Source organism: Pristis pectinata, chromosome 4 (genome assembly GCF_009764475.1).
Source record: "Pristis pectinata isolate sPriPec2 chromosome 4, sPriPec2.1.pri, whole genome shotgun sequence".
In the NCBI taxonomy this organism is placed as follows: Eukaryota; Metazoa; Chordata; class Chondrichthyes; order Rhinopristiformes; family Pristidae; genus Pristis; species Pristis pectinata.
In genome coordinates, this window is record NC_067408.1 from 30,853,618 (window position 1) to 30,868,740 (window position 15,123).

Sequence of the window (15,123 nt, forward strand, 5' to 3'; positions counted from 1 at the left end):
CCACCAGGCAGGAGGTACAGAAGCCTGAAGTCCCACACCACCAGGTTCAAGAACAGCTACTTCCCTTCACCATTCGTTTCTTGAACCAACCGGCAAAACCCTAATCACTACCTCAGTATAGCAAAACTATGACCACTTTGATCAATTTGCACTAAAATGGACTTTACTTTTTTTTTGTTCGAATTGTGTTCTCTTGTAAAAATTGTGTACAATTTATGTTTGTCCTGTGAATGCTGCTTACATGACGCTATGTGCCTGTGATGCTGCTGCAATTAAGTTTTTCATTGCACCTGTGCATACATGTACTTGTCCATGTGACAATAAACTACTTGAGTAATCTCAATAACGACAAACCAATACAGGTCTTCCTCTACATTATGCCATCACTTCAATACATTCTCTTACAAAGCATCAATGCCGCTCATCTTCCTCCTCTAAAAATTCACCCATGAAGCATTTGAGAGGCTGTTACAAATCACCCAGCCCCAGTGTCCAGTGGCAGCAGTATCTTAGACTGTGGTCTTTCCCCACAGAGCCTTTGAGATGATTGCACCAAGCTTCAATGCATCCTTCTGCACATACTGCTGCACCTTGGAATGTGCCAGTCAGCAGCATTCGCTTGGGACCTCTCCCTACACTGGAAAGCCAACAAGTTTCACGCAGACTAAAGCGATTCTTTCACCAAGTTGATGATCTTCCAGCAGCAGTTGATACTTGTCTGTGTATCTGGGTACAGCCCATAGGTCATTAATCATTCTTGTAAAACAGACTATTTAACTATGGGAGATTCAACACTGGGCCCAATTCACTTAAACTAATTTTTACTGCAAACATATTTTAAAATCTATTTTCTCCTCTCTCCTTCTGAGAATGACAACTCATGATGAATATGGTTCGAACAATTCCAAGTAGCCATTCAACGTTTGGCACAAGTGGGAGTTTTGGGGAAATTAGTATCAGTAAGAATCAGAGTTATTTGGATAGGAAACAGCCCTTTCAACCCAAATCATCCATGCCGACCAAGCTGCCTACCTGAGCTAGTCCCATTTGCCTGCATTCGGCCCACATCCTTCTAAACCTTTTCTGTCCATGTACCTGTTCAAGGTATTTTAAACATTGTAATTGTACCCACTTCTACCACTTCCTCTGGCAGCTCATTCCACTTACCTATCACCATCTGTGCGAAAAACTTGTTTCTCAAGTCCCCTTTATACCTTTCCCTTCTCACCTTAAATCTATGCCCTCTAGTTTTAGAATCCCGTACCCTGAGAGAAAGACAGTGACTATTCACCTTACCCATGCCTTGATCACGCCTTTACAAAGCCCAACCCTGCCCTCATACAGCATCCAAACTCCATCTTTTTAGCACTGTCACAAGTAGCAACCACGTGAATGTTCTGGTGCTGCTGAGACCAATTATGGTGCTCTAACCATCATGCTGTTGAATGTCAAATCCACACACCTCACACATCTACTGTACTGTTTTGATCATCCTTCAAGTTAGTCAGAGATATGCTGAAGTTAAAACAAAACACATACAGGCAACCTCTGCATTATGGGAAGTTGTGTTCTTGGAAAAAGAGCCCTATCCTGACTTTCTGTAACAAGAAGCCATGTCATCTGTGCATGCATCAAGAAACGAGTTGAGAAAAAAAGTATTCATTTATTTGTTTCTCTACCCATACCCGCAAACACACAAATTCCACTTTCAAATTCTTGGGTAGTGATTTGTGAATACTCTAAGGGTGAATTTATGTTACCTGAAGGACCATAATGCAGGGGTCACCTGTATTCATTTTCTTTTGATTAATCCAGGTGTTTACTTAAAGGAGTTTATTTTGTGTTAAGAAAAATGTAAGTAACTTTTTTATTAAACCACACATAACCCTTCTACAGCTGATAAAGGTTAGCAGAGGCCAGTTCAGAATATTAAATTAGCATTCATGACTCAACCTCTACTCGACGTTCACTGCTTTCAAGGATTGATGAATTTTCTTGCTTTAATTGATCCTGTTCCTCCTGAAGTGACTGAATTCGGTCATTTGCTGCTACAAGCTGCAAGATATATCAAAGTACAGAGCCAGATCATATTCAATGCAAACCTATTTTCAAATGAAATTTCAAGAAAACGAGGAAAGTCTGTAAGTATTATTCACCTCTTCCATGAGTTTTGCATTAATTTTTTCCAGCGAATCCAGTTTTGTCTGCAGGTCAGAAACTGTACCACTTGAAACAGAAATACATTTAATTAAATATCAGTTTAAGACATTGTTACAGATCAAATCATCACATCAAAATAAAATGCTTACATTGGTTACTAACAGAAGCTAATGCAATGCTTTATTCATTCGAGACACTACATTCTTCTGAATGGTTTTAAAAATACTGTACTTACGACAAATATTTGAGATCTAATTTTAAATATGTATACAAGATAATGAAGACAGTGACAAAGACTTTAGGTGCTTTACCTCAAGTGTCTGTTGAGCTCTTCCACATAATGTTTCTGGTCAAGAATTTTGGTGATTTCAGTATTCCTGAAGGCCAAGGAGGAGAAATTATGGATTTTGGAACATATCCAAGTCAATCTCAGCATGGCCAATAGCCAATTTCAGACTCAACTTGAATGGCTCTCAAGAATAGTCAGGTTTCCAGGTACAAGATTTCCACTGATACATTTCTGACAGTATGTAAATTCCAACCCCCCCCCACCCCCCCCACCCCCAATTAAATCAAGAGTGAAAAATGTATCCACCAACTCAAGCTTTCCTTTCATCTAAGGTGGGACATATTTATCCAGAAAATTACTTCTCCCCTCACCCTTACTCACCATGAAAGGCAAGTCTGGACTCGAGTTCCAATTTGGGGTCAGAAATACAATCTTGGATCCAGCTTCCAATGACAAACATTTTCAACTGATGTTTTCTCATAAATTTACTTTCATCCTGGTCTACACTATTTTCTCCCCATGGGTTCCCTTTCCAAGCATGATCAGTTCTGCACTCAAGAGATTGGAGAGGAAATCTGTGCATACAAGTTTGGAAGTAACTCTAAGTTTTTTGGAACTCAATTAATTGATTCTCAGACTTTGTTCCTCAAGATAGTCAAATCAGCCACTCTTAAAATACAAATTCTGGTAGGCACCATCCTAATAAAGGGAATTAATAGCAGCGAAGGATTAAAATATTTTAGCCACACTCAGCAACACAAAGGCGTGTCCCATTAAACACGACTTAAGTCAGCAAATTGAGAAAACAAATTCTGTAATGTAAACAAAGCTAAGCGAGTTAGTCAAGTCTAAAATAGGTCAAATCACACTGACAGCTCACCGACGGCTCTGCAAAGAACTGCTAGTTTGCCTCAGTGTTCGTCAGTGCATTTCATATTTCAATGTTGTAGTACACAACTGCAGAAATATAGAATCTGCTGGAGGTCAGGTGCCAAAACACCTAACCTCTCATTCTGCCCCTTTTCTTAAAGTTGAATGGATGGGCAAAATACATGTTTTATTCTGCACTTCTGCAATACATCAGCCATGGTTAGCCAATCCATCACTTGATGGGATCACCAAACTTAATTTAAAAATGTAAGCTTAGTTAGGTATTGTTTTCTTAATTAAAATGTGAACATATGGAGAAATAAACAAAAGGCCAGTGGTGCAAGAAATTGAAAAACAAAACCGACACTGGAAATGTGAAATATAACATAATACTGGAAAGAATCATCAGGTCAGTTGGCATCTGTGGAAAGAGAAACAAAGTTAATGCATCAGGTCAGTGCCCCTTCATCAGAACAATCATCGGGGCAAGGCCTCAAGATACATCTTCGAGAAGGCTAGTCACCAGTCAAGGCCCGATCTCCTTGTAGGAGAGTCATGAAACTGAAGAGTTAATGGCAGCCATATGGCTGTAAAAGGTTAGTGTAATCACTGGGTTTGCACAGAGTTGGAGGTCCATTTGGGGGTGGCAGGTTGCCTGGAGGATGTTCTGGACCACTAAGCAGCACTCAATAACCACGGTGTAAATATTGCTTTTGGAAAGGATTCAGATATAACATTCCACAAATCACTTGAAAATTAATTTGAATATGATCTGAGTAAACTGTTTCTCTCCCTGCAAGATGCTGCCTGACCTGTTAAGTATTTCCAGCACTTTGTTTCTAGGTATACGAACTCAAGTTAATGTTTCAGGGCAATGACCCTTCATCTGAACTGGAAAACTGAGAAAATAAAGATGTTTTACATTGCAGAGGGGCAGGTGGGAGAAAATGTTTATGATAAGATGGAGACTAAGTGGACACAATGCATTCAGCGCCATCTATTTGATGTGATGAGGGCAATTGGAAAGAATAATTAAAAAACACAAGAGCTGCAAGATGCAGAACACAGCAGTTACTGGAAATCTGAAACTAAAGAGAAAGAATCAAAGTGGATGACCGTTAATCAAAACTAGCCAGTTCTGGCAAACAGGAATGAAAAACAAGTCTCCATTCCTCAAGCTTATGTCAAGTTACCTAGAAATAGTTGTACAAAACCAAAAACAGAGGTCAGAGTGGGATAGAAAATTAAAGAAATGTGGAACTGGAAAACTGTGATCACCCTTACAGACTGATTGGAGGTGTTCTAGGTGAAGCTGTAATTCACTTGCATTTCTTCGAATCCAGTGTATTACACTCAGTAAACACCATGTGGTCTCTGATACATTGCTGAAATCAAGTGTAAACTGGGTGAACACATTGTAGAAAAGACATTGACCTGAAACTTTAACTCTCCCCCCACAAAATATTGCCTGCCCACTGAGTTTTTGTTTCAGACCTTCAGCTTCTGCAGTCTGACTTAATTTTTTTTTCTCTAATCAGACAGAGCAGGGCTCGAGTGCGCAGGCGCATGACGTCAGCGGGTAGCGCGCGAGAGGTTTAAAGACGGCCATATCCAGCGGGCAGTGTTCTGAGCAGGCAGTGGAGTGAGAGGGAGCAGAGTGGTTGGGCTTTGGCTCAACGGGCTTAGGCAAGAATGGGTAAGAGGCGAGATTTATAGAGCAAGGGTAATTAACTAGTTTATTTACTTTAGTAGCATTAGACAGTGCCATAGCAGTATGCATCTGGGATTAGTGTTATGTTTGGAGTGCCAGATGTGGAGACCCTGGGAGACTACCAGCCTCCCCGAGGACTACATCTGCGCAAAGTGCATTGAGATGCGGCTCCTCAAGGATCGTGTTAGGGACCTGAAGCTGCAGCTCGATGACCTTTGGCTGATTAGGGAGCTTGAGGAGGAGGTAGACAGAAGCCATAAGGAACTTGTAGAGAGTACCTCTGCAGCGGTCCCCCTCAAAAATTGGTATCTCATTTTAGATTCTGTTGGAGACGATGACCCGACAGAGGAAGACCACGGCAAACGGGACTTTGGCACCGTGCCTGGTGCCGTGGTCCAGCGGGCAAGGAGAAACGTAGTGGTTATTGGGGATTCTATAGTGAGGGGAACAGATAAGAGATTCTGTGAACCCGGCAACAATACCCGGATGGTGTGTTGCCTCCCTGGTGCCAGGGTACGGGATATCTCGGACCAGGTCCAGAATATTCTGAGGGGAGAGGGTGATCAGCCAGGTCTTGGTACATGTAGGTACCAAATGACATAGGTACAAAAAGAGAGGAGGTCCTGAAGGAAGATTACAGGGAGTTAGGAAAAAGGTTGAGTAGCAGGACCTCCAGGGTAGTAATCTCAGGATTACTACCTGTGCCATGTGCTAATGAAAGTAAGAGTAGCAGGATCAGGCAGATGAATGCATGGCTGGGTAACTGGTGCAGGGGGCAGGGCTTTAAATTCTCGGATCATTGGGACCTTTTTTGGGAGAGGTATGACCTATTCACAAAGGATGGGTTACACCTGAACTCCAAGGGGTCCAATATCCTGGCGGGAATGTTTAATATAGCTGTTGGGGAGGGTTTAAACTAATTTGGCAGGGGAGAAGGAAACCAGAATGTTAGGATAGAGGAAGAGGTATATAGGAACAAGTCCAAGACAGTGTGCAGTGAAGATGGTAAGGAGGACAGGCAGGTGAAAAGACAGGATAATTTGCTGAACAATAGAGATACAGTAAAATTGGTAGCAGATACTGGTCTAAATGTACTATATTTAAATGCACATAGCATTAGGAATAAAGTGGATGACCTAGTGGCACAGCTACAGATTAAAAAATATGACATTGTGGCAATCACTGAGTCATGGCTTAACGACGGATGTGATTGGGAACAATGTCCAGGGGTACACAGTGTATAGGAAAGATAGACGGGTAGGCAGAGGGGGTGGTGTGGCCCTGATGGTTGGTAGTGATATAAAATCAATAGAGAGAAGAGACATAGGGTCAGAAGGAGTGGAATCCTTATGGGTGGAGCTAAGAAATGGCAAGGGTAAAAGGACAATAATAGCAGTTATATATAGGCCCCCTAACAGCAGCCAGGATGTGGACGAAAAGTTACAGCTAGAAATAGAAAAAGTGTGTCAGGGCGACAATGTCAAAATAATTATGGGGGATTTTTAACATGAAGGTGGATTGGGAAAGCCAGGAAGGCAGTGGATCTCAGGAGAGTGAGTTCATGGAATGTCTACGGGATGGCTTTTTGGAGCAACTTGTTGATGAGCCCACCAGGGGATCAGCTGTTTTGGATCGGGTGCTGTGTAATGAACCTGAGGTGATTAGGAAACTAAAGGTAAAGGAACCATTAGGAACCAGTGATCACAATATGGTTGAGTTCAGTTTCAAATCTGAAAAGGAGAAGTTGATAGCAGATGCGTCAATATTTCAGTGGGACAAAGGAAATTACAGTGGCATGAGAGAAGAACTGGCCCAAATTGATTGGAAAAGCAAGCTAGTTGGAGGGACGGCAGAGCTGAAATGGATGGAATTTCTACAAGGAATAAGGAAAATGCAGGATAGATATATTCCAAGAAAAAAAATTATGAATGGAAAAATGGCACAATTGTGGATAACAAGAGAGGTGAAGGCTAAAATAAAAGCAAAAGGGAGAGCATGCAAGAAAGCAAAAATTAGTGGGAAAACAGAAGACTGGGAAACTTAAAAACTTACAGAAAAAAAACTAAGAAAGTCATTAGGAAAGAAAGGATGAATTATGAAAGGAAGTTGGCAGACAACATTCAAAAGGAATCTAAGAGTTTTTTTAAAATATATGAAGAGCAAAAGAAAGACGCGGGTTGATATAGGACCAATTGAAAATGGTGCGGGAGAGATTATAATGGATAACAGAGAGATGGCAGAGGAACTAAATGAGTACTTTGCATCGGTCTTCTCTGTGGAGGAGATCAGCAATATACCTGATAATCAGGGGTCTCAGGGGATAGAACTGAGTTCAGTCAAGGTCACTAGAAAGGTGCTAGGGAAGCTAAATGGACTGAAAACAGACAAGTCTCCCGGTCCGGATGAGATGCACCCCCGGCTTCTGAAGGAGGTGGCTTTAGAGATTGCAGAGGCATTGGTGATAATTTTCCAGGTATCAATAGACTCCGGCATGGTTCTGGAGGACTGGAGGGTCGCAAATGTAGTTCTGCTGTATAAGAAAGGTGGGAGGCAGCATAAAAGAAATTACAGACCTATTAGTTTGACATCGGTGGTGGGAAAATTATTGGAGTCGATCCTCAAGGACAAGATTATGGAATACCTGGAGATGCATGACAGGATGGGTCCAAGCCAGCATGGTTTTGTGAAGAGAAGATCCTGCTTGACCAACCTATTGGAGCTTTTCGAGGAAATCTCAGGTAGGGTGGATAAGGGAGAGGTTGTGGATGTTGTGTATTTAGACTTTCAAAAGGCCTTCAACAAGGTGCCGCACAAGAGGCTGATTAATAAAACGAGAGCTCATGGAATTACAGGTAGGATATTAGAATGGGTGGAACATTGGCTGGTTGGCAGAAAGCAAAGGGTGGGAATGAAGGGATCCTGTTCTGGTTGGCTGCCAGTTACCAGTGGTGTTCCGCAGAGGTCAGTGTTGGGGGCCACTTCTTTTTACTTTGTACATTAATGATTTGGATGATGGACTAAATGTTTTGTGGCTAAGTTTGCAGATGACACCAAGATAGGTGGAGGAGTAGAGTACTGAAGAAACAGGAAGGTTGCAGAGAGACTTAGATAGTTTAGGAAAATGAGCAAAGAAATGGCAGATAAGATTCAATGTTGAGAAATGTGCCATTGTACACTTTGGAAAAAGAAATAAACGAGCAGATTATTATCTAGATGAGGAGAAAATTCAAAGTACAGAAGTACAAAGGGACTTGGGGGTACTCGTGCAGGATACCCTAAAGGTTAACCACCAGGTCGGATCAGCGGTAAAGAAAGCGGATGCCATGTTGGCATTCATTTCCAGAGGTATAGTGTATAAAACTAGGGAAGTGTTGATGAGGCTCTATGGAGCACTGGTGAGGCCTCATTTGGAATACTGTGTCCAGTTTTGGGCCCCATATCTTAGGAAGGATGTACTGATGTTGGAAAGGGTTCAGAAGAGATTTACGAGGATGATTCCTGGAATGAAAGGGCTTACTTATGACGAGCGTTTGTCAGCTCTTGGACTGTACTCACTGGAGTACAGAAGGATGAGAGGGGACCTCATAGAAACATTTTGAATGTTGAAAGGACTGGATAGAGTAGATGTGGTTAAGCTGTTTCCCTTGGTGGGTGGGTCCAGGACTAGAGGGCACAATCTTAGAATTAGAGGGTACAGGTTTAAAATAGAAATGAGGAGAAATTTCTTTAGCCAGAGGGTAGTGAAATTATGGAATTCTTTGCCACGCACAGTTGTGGAGGCCCAATCATTGGGGGCATTTGAGGAGATAGATATCTAATTAGTCATGGTATCAAGGGATATAGGGATAAGGTTGGAAGTTGGGGCTAGATAGGAATAGTTTTTAGTTTAGCTCATGGAGCAGACTCGATGGGCCAAATGGCCTACTTCTGCTCCTGTGTCTTGTGATCTTTAGCTCTTTTACAGAGTCATGTGCAAAAAAGGAAAAGAATTTGTCGCAACCCTGATAAAAGCACAATAGTTTAAAAGCTGATATAGTCAATTTATCTGATTACTCACTGTTTGATGTCAGCACGATCCGGAGCTCCATCCTTCAAGTACAGTGAGAAGTCAATCACACCAACCTGAAAAAAACCAGAAAATTTAAAATCAAATCAGCTTTCTTGATGACAAAAACAGATTTATTCTCTGCTGTCTTTATCAAAACCTGCAGGGTACCATTAGTACTGGAATGCAAAATGTCTATATACAAGGCAACATTCAAAGTTAAATCCACAAAAAGAAAATGTCTTAGCACAAGCTGAGAATTACCACAAAGTCACTAATCAACATCCTTGTATGAACTGGCATAAAAATCACAAAAGGTCCGAAAATTCTCCCTTTTTTCAATCAATGTATCCAAGTTTGCCCAATCTAAACAATCATCCCTGCCAGACTATTCCCGACACTTGATTTCAGGCACATTTTCCCTGCATTCATTGTACATAGAACTGCAGAGCACAGGAATAGGCCCTTCAGCCCACAATATCTGCATCAACCATGATGTCAGTTTAAACTAATCTACTGTATCTGCCCATACATAGTCTATATTCCCCCATATCCTGCCAGTCTAAATGCCTCTTAAATGGTGCTATCTGCTTCCATCAGCTTCTAGGTACCTTCAACCCTAGAACAAAAAACTTGCTTCTTAAATCTCCTTTAAAACTTTCCCCCTCTCAGCTTAAATCCATGCCCTCTAGTATTTAACAATTCCACCCTGGGAAAAACACTATCTATCCCTCTCATAATTTTACATACTTCTATCAGGTCACCCCTCAGCCTCCAACACTCCAGATAAAACAATCCAAGTTTGTCCAACTTCTCCTTATAGCTAATACTCTCCAATTCAGGCAACATTCTGGTGAACCTCTTTTGTACCCTCTCCAAAGCCTCCATATCCGTTCTGTAATGCAGTGACCAGAACCGCACATAATACTTCAAATGCACTCTAACCAAAGTTTTTATACAGCTGCAACATGACTTCACAATTTTTATATTCAATGCTGCAACCAATAAAGGCAAGTATACTGTACGTCTTCTTTACCATCCTACTTATTTGTGTTGCCACTTTCAGGGAGCTATGGACTGGTACCCAGAGCTCTTATTGGGGTATCTCCAACATTAAAAATCAAGATTCCAGACTCAAAATTAAAATCTCATTGTGCTAAAATAAGGTAGTGTGAAACTGTGTCACAGAAATTAACTTGAACCAAATTGCTGCTGTGAAATTTCCTTGGTGTAAATTAGTCAGTCAAACAGCACAGAAGCAGGCCCAAGCAACTCATCCATGCCAAGCAAGGTGCCTTTCTGGAGCTAGTCCCATTTGCCTGCTTTTGACCCATAACACTAAACCTTTCATATCCATGAACCTCTTCAAATATCTTTTAAATGTTGTAAATGTACCCGCCTCTTAATTCTTGAAAGTTTACTCCTCTTCGCAGTTGCTAACAGAACTGTTGTACATATTCCACCATAATTTGCTTTTAAGTTTCAGAACTTATATTTATGAAAACAAAACGTACATTAAACATGTCTAGGCATATCCCGATAGAAGAAATAGATTAAGTTATTTAAGTAGGCTTTAATTTGATGAATCAACTGCATTATTCTCAAAAGATGCTGACTGACTTGAGCGTTTCCTATTTTTCCATTTATAATTGTAAATTTCTCCATTCAAGAAACATTTCAGTTTTTAATTGTTACGATGCTTCAAAAAATTATTTGCCAAAGTTTTTGATAGCACCCATATTTACAGTGAACAGATGGTCCACATTCATGCATGACAAGTAACTTTAAAAAGAATTGAAAGAGTCAATGTTCAAGCAAAGGAAATGAGTCAATTAGCTCAAAGGTAAAATGATGTGGAAAGAGAATAAACATCTTCATTCCTTCTTATCAACTAACGTGCACATTAAACATTAGGAGACAATAAAACTTTGTACACACAAAAAATGGCATTTTGCTTAGTACACGCAATAGTAACAAGTTAATAGTCCTGCTGGCCATTGAGCTCTTAAAGCATTGATTCTTAAACCAGCATATTCTTCTGAAGTTAATATTTTAATTGCAAATTAAAAATATTCAATTAAATTCCCAATTTCAGAATTGAATGATAACAACAAACAATGTTATTGACCATGTTTTAGGCTCATTGGTGTTTGCTGCATAATAATTTTTTTCTGCTCTGGATTAATAAATAAGCAAGGCTTTGTATCACAGGATCTTTCAAAATAATCAGATGGATACAAGTAGTCAAAGCAGCTATTCATGAAAGAAATATCATGCATGCTCCATAATGCTGATGTAACATTTACAATTCCTCTTCAAAATTATATATGAATATTACCTGAGAATCTAAATCTTCTCCTTTTAAACAAAGATTTGCATCGATAACTGTAAGGCCCACCAGGAGACCAACAATAACTGCTCCCTCATCATGCATCATCAATGCATTTGTATCATAGAATTCACTATATTAGAAGAATACTTGTATTAATTCACGTAGTACATCAAAACTTGAAAACTTAATTTAACCAAGCCATTTTATTACAAAACAGCATTAATATGACAAAGAGGCACAATTTTTTCCTTAAAAGACTATACTATAAGCTTCCACTTCAGTAAGGAAATCTAACACTAGTAAAAACAAGCAAAGTTGTATTTGTAGATTCTAATTTCAGATAAAACAAAGTTCTTAAACATTCCAATACCCAAGAAAGAACCTGGCTATTTTTAAGCATCCTTCAAGTATTCTTAAGGGTGGTCCAGTGGCATAATGAGTAAAGCTGCTGCCTCACATCTCCAGAGACCTAGATTCAGTCCTGATATCCAGTGCTGCATGCAGCATGCTCATGCTCTGGTTTCTTCCAACTTCCAAAAGATATGTGGGCTGGTAGGCTAATTGGCCACTATAAGTTTCACCAAGTGTGTTGGTGAGTGGTAGAATCTGACTCAATATCAAAATAATGATTTGAATGATGCAGTCCAAGTAACACATGATATCAGTGGAAACGATCCTGATGAAACAACCCATGTGTAGCTTCCAGCTACTGCTCTTCCAAAATTGAGACAGCAGCAGCACAGGACCCATCAGAACAGGAGTATAGGACTAATGGTGGGAGTGATTACTGACAGTAATCAAATTAAATTTTAAAGCTAAAATATTTATTGGGAAGATAACATAGATTTGGAAGGCTGCTGAGTACATGTCATTTTACTATTGTTAACAGAATTTCAAGAGGAAATTCACCTTTCTCAGGTCTTTGATTCCGTAAATACATCAGTCCAAAGAAAACCACGTAGCAACAGGCACAATGGGTGCCAGAGGCACTTCCCACTCATCCAATTCCTAACATCTAACAGGACCACCTTGTCAATAATATACCAACAAACAAAGAACAAAGGCTATTAGCAAGCTATGATGGAGAGAAATATTGATGAATGGGGCATCCAGAGACAATATTGGATCCACTGCATTAACTTAACAGTTTCAGATCTCAGGGTCCCCACAGAATAATAATGATAATAAAATTCTTCAATCACTGCAGATAATAGCTAATAAACTGTACCACACAAAAAAAACATGAGTAGAAATCAGCACAAGTTATGAGCAAAGTGTACCTGTTCAGGTTAGATAGCACAGAAGGAATAGGCTGATATTCAAAGTTAGAATTGAAGTACTCAGATTTTGGGGGCTCTTACAATATCAAAAACTAAAAAAAAAGGATAACAACTGGTGATTTCAAGGATGCACAACGATTAACATGAAAAGGGAAATGGCTAACCAAATTACAAGAGATGGAAAAGGAAACAAGTTAAATCTAGTCAATACGTTTTCCTTCAATGATCGACACATGGGATAGTGGTGTAGATGAAAAAAATTCTTTAACTTGTTAAGTGGTACTATGCTGAGGGTTAGGCAAAGGCTGAAGAATCTTTAATAATTCAAGTTGACAGAATGACGTTCTTATTCTCATTTCATATGTCACAAAATAAACATGAGCAAAGACAATTGGAAAGTAACTATTCAGAAATACAGGTTTGAACCAGCAATCTAACAATCTGTTGAAACCAAGTCCATAAATTAGTTATTTCAAAAAAAAATGTTAAGGTTATGTTCAAAGCACAGGATTATAGAGGGAAAAACACGTGCAAAAATTGATAGGAGGTGGCCTATTTCTGTGCAGTAACATGACTAATCAAATTGTCCCAGAAATCATACCACCTTCTATAGCTTCTCCATTGCAGTTATAGTTGCCAGTTCCATCCAAGCAAAAGCAGACTTCATACAAAAAAGCCAAGATCACCTCAGTAGATCTTTCCGATCAATCAAGGCCTTCAAATAATCAGCTATTTTCTTTTGCATTAGAGCGAGATTAAGCCATGCCCTCCCTCTTCCAATTGGAGTTCTGCAAAGTAAAAAAAAATATATAAATGATCCCATTCAAAAAAAAGTATTACATCACAGAAAAATATTCACAAACTCACTTAAGCCCTGGTAGGTCTCTGACACTTGCTGCTATTTCAGCAGCCTCAGGACAAAGCTTCTCCACTAGTTCTAGAGGACCCCAAAATGATTTGTTTGGTCCAAGAAAAGTCTTCTTTACTGCAAGAGATTAAAAGAATATAATGTTATATGGATCTTGTGTACTTCTGCCAATTAAAGTGTAACACCCTTTTTTGTCAATGAAAAAGGCATATGGTACCTTTCAGTCCATGTTTGAGACACTGCTCCATTACAACAAAGAACTGCTGAAGAGGTGGGTAATCAGCATCCAAAGTTCTTCCCAGGCTTAGTGCAGACTGGATAAGCACTTTAATACTAAGTTTCATCATATTCATGAGGTTGACTCGTTCATTTTTCATATGTTCACTCAGATCTATATAAATGAATATATCAACTGATTAGAAATTGCATTTCTTTAGCAAGATTTATTATGATAAAACCATAATCATCTTAACATTGTGAGAAAATGAACACATTTTCCATGCGTTGCACATCGCTGATGGTACTATCTTAAAACATGCACCCTAACCTCACGTGACAAGTTCTCTCTAGTTTTGTGACGTAGCAATTCGCATACTTAAAGGCACAATAATCTTTAAAATAAAACAAATGCACAAAGTAGTTAGTGGGTCAACCATCACTTGTGGAAAATTAAATAGAATTAGTTTCACGTCAATGACCACTTTAATCTGGAACTTCAACTCTTCCCCTCTAAAGTGACTGCCTGACCCGCTAAGTGCAACATTTTCCTTTTATATTTCAGACTTCTAGTATCACATTAATTTGCTTTTTATAAACTAATCCCTCTCTAGCTTGCACCCCCACTTCTTGCTGAGACAGTTCATTTCTCTTTCCCTGATTGCTAGACTACTCACTTCCTCTGGCATTTGACCAGTATTTAATTATTCTCATCTCTTAACACATTTTTCATCAGTGGTGAATAGAAAAACTTGGTCTCAGAGAATAATGCAACACTATATTTAATATTGCTGATGCACCAATTAAGTTAACATCAACAGTTTATAAATCCACTCAGTTTGTTTTGCACACATTTAAGTTCAAAGTTTTATCCAAAAAAATGTCAACAATTCCCCCCTCACTTCACAGCCAGTATCAATCACCCATGGCTTTTATGATCCAATTAAAGATGAAATGGAAGTGTAGATTTTAAACGTCTTTTAAATTTTCCAAGGAACACGGGTACACCAGAAAATGGACCACAAAAAAAAATCTAAAGTGACATTCAGTAGAGTACAGTGAATGCCACTGCACTTTCAGAGCAGGTGAGATATTGCAGTATATAGGTCAATATTTATTTCCCAAAGCACATTTTCAAAATGAATGTTGATTATCTGCACACTGTCACATTGTAGTTACACCTACTCAGCTGTGCCCAATTAACAGTCACACTTCCTACACTACAGGACTGTTCTTCATTAGTACTTCAATGGCTACCAGATCCCGGAGGCAATAAAAGGGGCTACATAAATGCAAATCACTGTAATTTCGAATACGAGTTTAAATAGACTCATCCCTCCCTAAATTAAATA

General features: G+C 39.5%; 1 protein-coding gene across 1 annotated transcript in view; it reads right to left on the reverse strand.

Moving 5' to 3' along the window:
- Positions 1-15,123, reverse strand: part of rufy1 (RUN and FYVE domain containing 1) — a 35,781-nt gene that overhangs the window by 19,803 nt on the left and 855 nt on the right. Inside the window, exons 2-9 of the mRNA XM_052014857.1 lie at positions 13,773-13,946; positions 13,555-13,672; positions 13,374-13,475; positions 11,414-11,537; positions 9,088-9,152; positions 2,472-2,537; positions 2,157-2,226; positions 1,954-2,055 (exon numbers count right to left, since the gene is read on the reverse strand). Coding sequence (XP_051870817.1) covers positions 1,954-2,055; positions 2,157-2,226; positions 2,472-2,537; positions 9,088-9,152; positions 11,414-11,537; positions 13,374-13,475; positions 13,555-13,672; positions 13,773-13,946 — 821 coding nt within the window. The remainder of the gene's footprint in view (positions 1-1,953; positions 2,056-2,156; positions 2,227-2,471; positions 2,538-9,087; positions 9,153-11,413; positions 11,538-13,373; positions 13,476-13,554; positions 13,673-13,772; positions 13,947-15,123) is intronic.